This window comes from Piliocolobus tephrosceles, chromosome 11, assembly GCF_002776525.5.
Source record: "Piliocolobus tephrosceles isolate RC106 chromosome 11, ASM277652v3, whole genome shotgun sequence".
In the NCBI taxonomy this organism is placed as follows: domain Eukaryota; kingdom Metazoa; phylum Chordata; class Mammalia; order Primates; family Cercopithecidae; genus Piliocolobus; species Piliocolobus tephrosceles.
The window spans coordinates 15,923,632-15,936,385 of record NC_045444.1 but is presented as its reverse complement, the minus strand read 5'-3'; the positions used below and the strand labels follow the sequence as shown (position 1 = coordinate 15,936,385).

At 35.7% G+C, this 12,754-nt stretch overlaps 1 protein-coding gene across 1 annotated transcript in view; it reads left to right on the top strand.

Moving 5' to 3' along the window:
* ACTR3 (actin related protein 3) overlaps window positions 1-11,661 on the top strand; it is a 73,780-nt gene extending 62,119 nt beyond the window's left edge. Inside the window, exons 9-12 of the mRNA XM_023195902.2 lie at window positions 4,195-4,287; window positions 4,458-4,583; window positions 8,666-8,749; window positions 10,422-11,661. Coding sequence (XP_023051670.1) covers window positions 4,195-4,287; window positions 4,458-4,583; window positions 8,666-8,749; window positions 10,422-10,517 — 399 coding nt within the window. The 3' untranslated portion in view covers window positions 10,518-11,661. The remainder of the gene's footprint in view (window positions 1-4,194; window positions 4,288-4,457; window positions 4,584-8,665; window positions 8,750-10,421) is intronic.
* The last annotated feature ends 1,093 nt before the right edge of the window (window positions 11,662-12,754 follow it).

Genomic DNA, 12,754 nt, shown 5'->3' with positions numbered 1-12,754 from the left:
TATTTTTTGGAGAAGAGTAAAGATATTCTTTCCTTGACAGTCTCTTCTAATGTTCTCAGCATCAGTAGTCTTAAGACTTGACCAGGGAGCAGTTAGAGGCAGAACTGACTATTTTGCTGACAGTAAAAGAAAAGGCCTGAAAAATAGTATGAGAGACCCTAGGTTGAATCTGTTAGTATTAAAGCATTGAATACTCTTAACAATTTATTATCACTGTTTAAATTTGTTAATTCTTTTTCTTCTTCATTTATGTACTAAATAGTCATTGCTTGCTGCTTTACTTTATATTTTACCAGCTCTCACTTGGGGTTCTGTTGTCCAGTAGTTCCTATACTTTTTTCAAATATATACTCAAGTCAGACTTCATTTTTTTTTAATACATTAGCATTTCTGTGTGTGGATCTAGGGTATGTTAATATTTAAAGGTTCTGTATTTTTCTTCTGTGCATTCTTTTTTTGTTGTTTGTTTGAGATGGAGTCCTGCTCTGTTACCCAGCTGGAGTGAAGTGGCTCGATCTCGTCTCACTGCAGCCTCCGCCTCCTGGGTTCAAGTGATTCTCCTGCCTAAGCCTCCCAAGTAGCTGGGATTACTGCGCCTGGCCTCTTCTGTGCGTTCTTGATTAAGAACGGCACAGGGCCTGGCACGGCGGCTCACGCCTGTAATCTCAGCACTTTGGGAGGCCGAGGTGGGTGGATCACGAGGTCAGGAGATCGAGATCAGCCTGGCCAAAATGGTAAAACCCCATCTCTACTAAAAATACAAAAATTAGTTGGACATGATGGCAGGCACGTATAATCCCAGGTATTCGGGAAGCTGAGGCAGGAGAATCTCTTGAACCCGGGAGGCGGAGGTTGCAGTGAGCCAAGATGGTGCCACTGCACTCCAACCTGGGTGACAGAGCGAGACTCCATCTTAAAAAAAAAAAAAAGAAAAACAAAAGGGGGGGGCACAGAGATATAGCACAGTACTGAATAATCCTATTTGTTCCTTTTACTTGAGCATGGTATAGCAGATAAACTATCTTACAGGTAGGAAAAGGACTATGGGACGGTTAACATGTGTGTGTGTTACTGTTTTAGGCAAATACTGAAGAGTACAGCCGACAAAGGACGATGTAAAAATTTACAAGTTCTGTGTTAGCAATTTGATAACACTTTTAAAAATGAGTATTATGGAACACATTTTTGTCAGGTCGTTAATATTCTCTGTACAGATTTTGGAGAAGTAAATCTTTTCTTTATAGTTAGAGCAAATGATAGGTTCTCAGGTTAAAGTGTCACTTTGGGATCATAAAAATACAGTGTTTTGAGAACTGAAGGCTCTAGAAGATTTCACAGTCTGAAACTGAAAATGGTTGTTGAAGATCATGGATGTGTTCATGGAAAATAAAATTTTTAGGATTCTGATTCTGCTGCTCACTCCACTTAATCAGTAACTAAGTCATTTTCTGCCAGCACATGAGCTTGTCTTTAAATTACTTACAGAGCCAGCTGAGTTGAGCTCTATTCTGTTTTCCTTGACAGATAAAATTTACCCTAGTCTGTAGGTTGGGTTCTAAAGGCTCAATATGAGCCACATTTTCATACCCAGTGTGTATTCCTCTTAGAGTTCCTTATGTATGCTCTCAGCATGCTTCAAAAAGATAGATTTTGACTGCCAGGTTCTTTTCTTTTATTATAATAAAGGTCAGTAGAATCTTAGTGATGTTTTACATGATCTAAATTAAAAGATTTTGTATTAGTATGTGTCCCTTTGAAAACATTAAATCTCTTTTCATTGTATGCACAACCTGTAAATAATTTAAAACTAATCTTAAAAACTGGAAAAAAGCTGGGTGTGGTGGTTTACACCTATAATCCCAGCACTTGGGGAGGCCGAGGCAGGCGGATCAGTTGAGGTCAGGAGTTCAAGATCAGCCTGGCCAACGTGGATGGCAAAACTGTCTCTACTAAAAATACAGAAATTAGCCGGGCATGGTGGCAGGCGTCTGTAATCCCAGCTACTTGGGAGGCTGAGGTAGGAGAATTGCTTGAACCCGGGAGGCAAAGGTTGCAGTGAGCAAAGATTGCGCCACTGCACTCCAGCCTGGGCAACAGAGCGAGACTCTGTTTAAAAAACAAACAAACAAAAAAAAACCTGGAAAAAAATTGACACATGCCTAATAATTATCAATACAGTTACAGACTCAGTTTAATAAATAAAGGAATATTATTTCTCAATTAGTATAACCTAATTATAAAAATGAGTAGCTGAGGTGATAAACAGTACTTGTTTGTCTTTGACTAAGTAGAGCTAGATTTTGATTATTTATTTAGAGACAGAGTCTCTCTCTGTCCCCCAGGCTGGAGTACAGTGGTGTGATGATAACTCGGCGTAACCTTGAACTCGTAGGTCAAGCAGTCCTCCTTCCTCAGCCTCTCAAGTAGCTGGAACTACAGGTGTGTGCCACCGTGCCTAGCTAGTTTTTAATTTTTTTGTAGAGACGGTCTCACTATGTTGCCCAGGCTGGTGTCAAACTCTGGGCCTCAAGCAATCGTCCTGCCTTGACCTCCCAAAGCACTGGGATTATAGGTGTAAGCCTCCATACCCAGCATCAAGTTGTTGTTGTTTTTTTTAAGTTTTTGAAAAAGTGTGTCTTTCTTTAGTGCCAGCTGTTTGGAAATAGTAAGTTTATTTTGACTGTGGTATATCATCGTTTGAATATACAGCTGATGTTATTCAAAGTAGATGTGCCAAAAAGTTCTTGAGAGCACTGAATTAGTGAACATTGAGCTGTTGCTCCTAGGGGAAATACAGTGTTAGGTTTCTTTGAGCCTCTGGTAACATTTTTGTTATCCCATTAATGTATACCCTTGTTTCATGTGTGTTTCTTTTTAAAGGCACTGCATTTAGTATATTATTTTAGTATATTCATTTATATTCAATAGCACTAGAACACATGTCTGAACAAAGCTATCTAACTTGGCCTTTTCTCTGTGAGACACGTCACAGCCTCCTTGTGTTTAGTAGCCAGCACTTCAGCAGTATGCTTGGGGGCCATTTTAAATAATGAAATCACTAACAAAAATATGAAAACTGTGTCACTAAATAGAACTGTGAAAAGGACCCTTGTTTATAGTATGAGAGCTAAAACTAGAAAGCGGAGTATCATCTTGTTCAACCTCAACTGGGAATGTGCACATCAGTGGACTCAAATTTTTGTTGCTCTGCACATGTGCATGTCCATGAATAACCATATTTTGATTTGGGGGTTATAAATATGTTTTAGCAAGCAGGTAAATTCACAAATACGGAATCATGAATAATGAGGTTAGACTACATTTATTTATTTCATCCCCTGTTGATGGACTTACAGGTTTTTCCTCTCAGAAACAAGGCTATAGTAAATAATGCATATGTAACAGCATACATGTTTGGGGAGTTTCTTCAGGGTTTGTTCTAAGAAGTGGAGTTACTAGTATGTGTATTTAAAATTTTGTTCGCTATTTATATTAGTCTGTTTTCATACTGCTGATAAAGACATACCTGAGACTGGGCAATTTATAAAAGAAAGAGGTTTAATTAGACTTACGGTTCCAGTGGCTGGGGAAACCTCACAATCATGGCAGAAAGCAAGGAGGAGCAAGTCCTGTCTTACATGATGGCAGCAGGCAAAGAGAGAATGAGGAAGACGCAAAAGCAGAAACCCCTGATGAAACCGTCATATCTTGTGCAACTTATTCACTCCACGAGAATAATATGGGGGATACCACCCTCATGATTCAGTTATCTCCCACCAGGTCCCTCCCACAACACATGGACATTATAGCAGTACAATTAAAGATGAGATTTGGGTGGGGACACACAGCCAGACCATGTCACTATTTTATTGTTGCCAAATTATTCTCCAGAGTGGTTACATCAGTGTTTACTCTCACAAGCATTATATGAAAGTTTCTATTTACCCAGATTTTTGCCAGCTCATAGTATATGTATGACTTTACATGTTTGCTATTCTGATAGTTATAAAATGGTATATATCATCATAATTTTGAGTTTTCTCTGATTTCAGTGTCTTCAATTTGAATCTGTCAGAGACCAGTATTAATAGTTTCTAAAAGGCCTTTTGTTTTTGAACTGAAAACTTTAACCTTTTATTGTGATATTTGTCAGTAGTGATATGATCTCTATTATATATCCAACTTATTTTTCAGTTTGCTAATCCAGACTTTACACAGCCTATCTCAGAAGTTGTAGATGAAGTAATTCAGAATTGTCCTATTGATGTCAGGCGTCCTCTCTACAAGGTATTTATAGCAAAATTGTTATTCAAGATCTAACTTTAAAAAAACTTTTATGTAGTCTGTCCATTTTTTGATATTAAACACCTCTCATAAAAAGGATATAATAGCATTTCAGTACCGTGTACCTTTAAACTTTTCATTTTAAATATTTATATTTATTTTCTCTCCACTAGAATATTGTCCTCTCTGGAGGTTCAACCATGTTCAGGGACTTTGGACGTCGCTTGCAAAGAGATTTGAAAAGAACTGTAGATGCCCGGCTGAAATTAAGTGAGGAATTGAGTGGCGGTAGATTGAAGGTTGGTTTTTTTGATTATTGGTGAGAAAGATGAGGGTGCCTTCCTTTATTGGTATGAGAAATATTTGCCAACATTCCCTCTGATTTAGGAAAATAAGAGGAACCTGTCAGGTATTCTAATGGAAATGGTTAATGTTATAGATGTATGTCTATGATACTCTGGATCATTTGATTCTTTTAGGATATTGTCTGTATTTCTGGAAAATCATTCTTAGTAATACCTGTGGAAAGACTTTTTTTTTCTATACCTCTCTCATAGATAATTAATATAGTAGATTTCTTTGCATACACCAACAATAAAATTAATTTTGGATCCACAAAATTTTATATACTATAGAAGGACAACAAAGCCGAGTTGAGATTGACACCATTGTTGAGTAGTCAAACCTGCTCTGAAAAACTGACTTTAGCTACCACCTAACAACCTCAAAGTGTGCGATCAAACTGGTGGTTTAACAAAGTAACTTTTGTATTACATGTCCTGGACCTTTAGGCTTGAGGTAAAAAAATCAAAATTAATTTAAAATTCTCAGATGTCTGCTTTCTATATTTAGAGATAGATTTTTCATTTTTTTCATCCTTGTTAAATATTGATGCAGAACATTGATTTAGAGGATAAGTTGCTAAATAAAATACCTTCTGCTTGGAAAATTACCAAGAATGAGCACTTTATCTGAGACTTCCACAATCATTCAGAATTACTTAAAAGTAAAGCATAATACTCTAGGGTTTGCTGATTGTTGAGAAATTGCATGATGGCTGACTCTTTTCAGCACCTATATTTTGATTATCTTGAGTAAACCTAGCCATAGGAATGCAGTAAAAAGTGTATGTTTTGGGTAGAAGGCAAAATATTGAACTCTGTCTCTATAATATCGTGACTTCACACTTAAGGAAGTCTACTCAATAAACTTTTAAAATGTTGCCTTTGCTTTTGCATCCCCCTCCGAACCAACCAAACCACCAGCCCACCCACCCATTTATCCATTCATCTGTCCATCCATCTACTCTCCTTATCCACATACCTATCTACCCTACCTCCTACCTAAAAAAGAAATCATTGGGTTTTGCAAGTATAGTTTTAAATTCTCTACTGAGAATCCTACTAATCACATTGATTATGTGAATGAACGTAGTGCATATTCCGTTTTTTTTTTTTTTGTTAGAATACTTAAGAGATTGATGTTGATTGTCCTAATGGTGTGGTTATGGATGTATTAAGTAGCCGTTTAGCTTTTAATAACTCTTTACAGATATATAAGTAAAAAACAATGCTGTATGTTTTTGAATACAGTATTTTAATAAAGTAAGATTGTTTAACATTTCTAAGCTCTTTTTACACTTGTAAATAAGAAATAAATTTACCCAGTGATCAGTACTGTATCGACATATCGAAAGAAACAGGTTGTGTATCCCTTTTTTGAATTGCTTCGTACCAGAAGTGTTTCAGGTTTTGAGTTTTTCTGGATTTTGGAGTATTTGCATTATATACTGGTTCAACATCCTTAATCCAAAAATCTGAAATCGTGAGCATTTCCTTTGAGCATCATGTTGGTGCTCAAAAAGTTTTTGAGGCTGGGTACGGTGGCTCAAGCCTGTAATCCCAGCACTTTGGGAGGCCGAGATGGGTGGATCACGAGGTTAGGAGATCGAGACCATCCTGGCTAACACGTTGAAACCCTGTCTCTACTAAAAAAAAAATGCAAAAAACCAGCTGGGCAACGTGGCGGGCACCTGTAGTCCCAGCTACTCCGGAGGCTGAGGCAGGAGAATAGCGTAAGCCCGGGAGGCGGAGCTTGCAGTGAGCTGAGATCCGGCCACTGCACTCCAGCCTGGGCAACAGAGCCAGACTCCATCTCAAAAAAAAAAAAAAAAGATTTTTGGATCTTGGAGCATTTTGGATTTTCAGACTTGGGATGCTCATCATGTATACGAAAAACGTTTTGTTCTGGAGGACTGCCTTCTTCACCTTAATTTTTCTTGCTAGTAACTTTTATAGGTCTTAATAGCATGTGTTTATATATCTGTCTATCTCTGGCTTCATTCTCCTTCAGTCTGTAATTTTTAATGGCAACCAAACAGCTTTGAAAAAAGCCATATCATTCTGTTACTATAAATATGTGTGTGTGTACACACACACACACACACACACACACACTCTGAATTGTAGATATGATGGTTCCTTATCCCCAATCATTTTAGTATATTTCTAAAATCAAGAACATATTACAGTTGTCAGAATCATGAACATAACCTTGATCCAGTGTTAGCTAGTTACAGAACTGATTCTAATTTTACCAGTTGTTTCACTAATGTCCCTTATAACAGAAGGAAAACAAAATACCTTTTTTCCCCCTTATCCAGGATCCAGTCAAGGATTGCATGTTTCATTTACTTACTGTGTTGCTTCAGTCTGTTACATACTCAATGTTTTTTGTCTTTCTTGAATGAGTGTAACATTTTTGAAGAGTACATTTATTTTGTAGCATATCCTTCAGCTTGGGTTTGTTTAATATTTCTGTCTGACTAGGTTCAGATTATGTACTTTTGACAGTGATGCCACAGAATTGATGTTGTATCATTTTTAGTGCATTGTATCAGTAGACACATGATAGAATTTGTCCTGTGTGTGGATTTTGAGCATTTGGTTGAAGTGTCTGCCAGGTTTCTTCATTATAAAGTTATTTTGTTTTCCTTTATATTTAATACGAATCTTATGAGGAGACACCTTCAGACTATCCTGTTTCTCATTAAAGTTTCAATCACTAGTTTTTAGCATCCATTGTGATTCTTTCCTAAAACAGTTATTGCTGTGGTAGTCGCTAAATGGCGTTTTGCAAATTCCATCATTCCTTTTATGTTTTTAAGTCTTGTTTTACTGTAAGGAAGAGTTTTCCCTTCTCCCACATTCATTTGTTCTTTTAGTAATATCTATATGAACTCCTGATTTCTCATTTTGTGGTCTGTATCCTTAATATCACTGTGATATCATAATACCAGTAATACCACTCATCATTAATTTTAATGCCACTTTTTCTTTTTTTTTCTTCAGATTTGACCAGTGGGAGTTATTCAAATGGCTCTTAGATTTTTTTTTTTTTTTTTTTTTTTTTGGATGCAGCCACATCTTTTTTTGCCTACTTCTGTACTTCCTGGCACAGCAAGGTGTTTCAGGCTGATCTTGTACTTTCTCTTTCTGGCCCTGGAATCAGCCTTTTTCCCCCCCTTTTCTTTCTTCAAGACATCTTTGTCTTGTTCCTTTTAGTGAAGAACATTGCTAAGAAACCAAGCTTTGTGCTCATTGCTACTGCGGTATCATGGAGTCTAGGACTTCTCAGTGATTAGAGTTAGGGGGTGTGTGTGTGTCTCTACATCTATATCTAATTCTCTACATAAATTAAAAACCATGAATTTTTACGGATGTCTCCAGTTATAGAGGGTTCACTCTAGTTTTCTGCCCTTCCGTATGGTAATGCCCTTCTGTGACAGTGAGAAGCCTGGCTCCTGTTATCTATATATTTATGTTTTTGCTTAATCCCTGAATATGTATATAATAGTTTCAGAATTGTTAATCCATACCACTGTGAAAAATAGACCCAAAACTAGAGTTCAGTATTTGCTTATATTTTATCTTTAGCCTGAAGGCTTATAAGATGCAAAATACTGTGTTCACAAGTTGCTTGGGTTAGTCCCTTTCCTCACCTTAGTATGCTTATGTTTGAAAAAAGTACAATTAGTTTAATTTGCTGTTGCTGTACTTTGTTTTGCCCCAACCTCCCCTTCTTTTAAGGTGTTATTTTTAAATATGTAAAACACCAACATTTAGGTTCTTCAAGTCAGAACTGTATAAAACGTGTGCTCATTGATGTTTTCCTTCCATTTATTCTGCTCTGTTCCCTCCCAGTCTCTTCCACAGTGTTCCCAACCCCTTCCCTCTCAGACAGGCAGTCTCAGTTGTTTCTGTTTTGTAAGATACCACTTGAATTAGTACAAATATTATTTTTGTATATATACATTTAAGGTGAAATGACACAGAAATTATTTGAATTTACTATGAAGATGATCTTACTATGTCTTTCTTAGCCAAAACCTATTGATGTACAAGTCATTACACACCATATGCAGCGATACGCAGTTTGGTTTGGAGGATCAATGCTGGCTTCCACGGTGAGTGTGATGAAGCTTACTTTTATTTTATTTTATCATTACTGTTTTCTTATTTTATTTATTTATTTATTTATTTATTTATTTATTTATTTATTTATTTTTGAGATGGAGTTTCGCTCTTGTCACCCAGGCTGGAGTGCAATGGCATGATCTTGGCCCACTGCAACTGGGTTCAAGTGATTCTCCTGTCTCAGCCTCCTAAGTAGCTGGGACTACAGGTGTGTGCCACCACACCTGGCTAATTTTGCATTTTTAGTAGAGACTGGGTTTCACCATGTTGGCTAGGTTACTCTCGAACTCCTGACCTTGGGTGATCCACCCACCTCGTCCTCCCAAATCATTGGGATTACAGGCGTGAGCCACTGCTCCTGGCCTTTATTATTATTTTTTATTGAGATGATGTCTTACTATGTTGCCCAGGCTGGTCTCAAACTCCTGGGCTCAAGTGATCCCCCACCTCAACCTCCCAAAGAGCGCTGAGTTTATAGGTGTGAGCTACTGCGCCTGGCTGAAGCTTATGTTTAAATTTATACTTTTTTTTTTAAGATAGAAGAGTCTATCTGTACTTAGTGAAGAACAAAGCAAATTCCTTTAAATTTTATCTAAAAATAATAGGAAACTTTGTCTATATGTATTTGTAGTATTTTAAAAATTGAAAGTAATTTAAATTTAATTGGAAGTCATTTTAATTTAATTTTTTTTTTTTTTAGCTTGCTAGCCATTGTTTCAGAGTGACCATTTTATACTATGTTTTAAAGTTTATCTGTAGAGAAAGTTCTACTAAAATTGGTAATTTAGTCATCAGAAGGTCCTTGTTTGTTCTGTTTAAGTATTTAAAAACATTAAGGTAAAAGTTAAGTTTCATTGTATAGAAAGTATGATGTTCTCCACTGAGTAAAGGGAATTGTTCTAAATCCTGTCCCCAAATTAAAATGTCTTTAAAGGCCCCTTAAAAGGTGTTCTAGTGTTCTAATACCATTAACCTAGGAAGTATTGGTGTTTTGTTCTGGTAGTGCATGGAATATTAAAATGAAGGAGCTTTTGTCTGAATTATTGAATAACTGTACAACTTTGGATTTAAAGCCATTTCCAAAATAGGAGGTGAAAGTTATTTTCTTCCTCAATTTTAGTCTTCTTCAGTTGGGCCTTATAACCTAGTTGAGTTTGTGACTTTGCCTTGAGAAATGAGGTAACACAGCATGGAACGGTTTATCTTTTCTAGACCTAGAGTGAGGAAGGCAAATGATCTAGACATTTCTTAGAACTAGACGAAAAATGGTCATAGCATGACTAGGAGTAGTTTATCTGTAGTTAGGCGAATGCTGCTTCTTTACATTATTGGTGCAATGAAAGTGTGGGAAAGTCTCAACAGAAGAGACTAGACATTTGAGAACCTTCCATTCTACAAAATTTCAGAATCCTCACAGCAGGTGTGTGAGACAAGGATAGGGGGACAGGAGTTAATTGCTCTTTTGGAGTTCTGATAAAGATTTATAGCTGGTTGTAAGTCATGGCTGCTAGAATTTCTAAGCTTTCATGCCATGAATGGACTAATAATAAACATTTTAGACTTAACATCTATTTCAAAGCATCACTCTTAAAATTTATTTCAGTATACTTTGAAGATGGTAGATTTTTGACCTTTATAAAAATATACGTTTTTTGTTTTCAGCCTGAGTTCTACCAAGTATGCCACACCAAAAAGGACTATGAAGAAATTGGACCTAGCATTTGTCGTCACAATCCAGTGTTTGGAGTCATGTCGTAAAATTGACTTCATAGTTATTGGGGTTAGGGAGGTGGGGAAGAGATAATCTTTCTGATTACCTGTTTTGTCTGGATGGCTGGTTTTGAGGTTTTAAACCTGACTTGAAATAGTAACACCAAACATGATTATACAGGAATATTTTAATAAGTGTATCAACATGCAGATGTAGAAGAGAGCGAAAGTGATTGTGTTTTTCTTTAGATTGAATATTTGAATCTTATGTGTAACAAAAAGAAGTGGGTTTTAGTTCTTTCTGTGCCCTGATATTTTGTATATTAATGAATTATCCAAGATTTGATGGGATTTATCAGTGTGTAGATAGCTCTATAATGCTTGAATTGTACACTTCTAAGTGTGCAGTGCAAGAGCTTGTTTATATTTCATACTTTTTATACTTTGAGGAAAAAAAGTCAAAGAAAAATTGTATTTGAGGGAAAAAACCATGACCAAGTAAAGGATAAATTCAAAAAATAGCCTCATGAGACTTGGCATACACACTCATGGGATTCCAGTTATTATGGAGTGCTTCCATCCCTCTCCACCCTTTCCCCCGAAAAGGTTTTCTTTGCAAGTGCTTTTGGAACTAAGAGCTAGTATCTTGGATTAACTGATGCCTGCTAGTGCTTTCTGATTACTCGCATTCTGTTTCTTGCTTTAAAAGAAGAGTAAAGACGAGTGTTGGACCAGTATTGCAGTTCTGTAGTGTTGTTTCTTATAAAAAAACAAAACAACAACAATAATTTATCAAAATTGGCATATTTAAAGCCTAACAACATTCTAATAAAGGCACAAATTTCTTTTTAATACTTGTTTCAGGCTCTTTAATCTCTTTATAAGTTAACTAATAAATCTATTTTCTTCAAACTTCTGCAATAGTTCTTTAAAATCACAACAGTTGTTAGCAAGCTGACTTTTTTAATGTGCTCAATACAAATACTTGTGAACTTTTAATATGTTGAGTGCTTTCATTTTGATAACTGGATCTCCATTTGATATTTTCATTTGTATAACTCATTTGCAGTCTGAAAATTTTTTTTATTGCCAGTCCCTGAACATACCATTGAAAGTTAATTTTCTTTGCATTTTAAAATATCTGGATTATGAAGAAAAAGTGATGAAAATAAATTAAAACTGAATTACCTTTTCTAATGTTTTTTTTTTTTTTTTAAAGTAATGTAATTCTACTTTGTTTTTATGTATGTGATATGATATCTGTTTCTGTTGAGATTTGGGAGTTACTGAAATCTCTGTAATGTGTATGGTAGAAAATTTCTTGTGACCTTAAAATTTTACCAGTTATTTATAGAAAGATAAAATGGGAAATGTTTCATAGGCTTTTTACTAGCAGTTGTCAGTGAACACTTGAACTCCATTATTCGTGAAAATAACACGTTAGGATTAGAATACTTCTATTCAAAAGTGAAATAATATAAAGTGTTTAGTTTTTTGTTTTTACTATGAAGATAGAATTGGGGAGTAAACTTCAGTTTTTGTTTAGAGTGAATCTGAATATTTAAAATCCTATAATCATTTTTGTGAATCTTCCTTCTTTGAGTATGGAATTGTAAAAGACAAACTATATATCCTATAGTAGTATCATCATCAGTATCAAAGGTCTCCTTTTTTTTTTTTTAACTGGAAAAAGTATTCCACAAACATTATAAAAATACTATTAAAACAGTACCAAAGAGTAGATTAGCAAAAGTAAGTTTTTTTTTTTTCCCTAGCCTGTCTCATTTTTACATCATTACACAGACTACTTGGAATGTCTTAGATGTCCTTGTATTGTAATTTTCTGTGTAGATAGAAATAAATGTAGCTTTCTTATTTTACACAAATAGGAACTTACTGTATATACTGTTCTGCACTTTGCTTTATTAAAGATCTTTTGATAAAGAACTATATTGATAAGCAGTAAAGATGTCTTGCTGCTGGCCCAATAAAATATTGTTAGCATTGTCATAAACGTCTTTTCCAGCGGCGATGGTTGAGTAGTAAGTGAATAAGCTAGAAAGACATGTTTATAAAGCTGTTTGATGACAATCTCAGGCATATTTATACAGAGATGTTCTTAACTGTTTGCTACAAAAACATGAAGGTCAAAAACTTTCTTTAAGCTTACACTTATTTGGGGAGACAAAACTCCAGCCTTTCTTGTGTATTTCCTGATATCCCTTTTGCTCTACTTTTGGAGGAGTGAACCCTAATAGGATGGTAACAGCATTCTTATTTCTTTA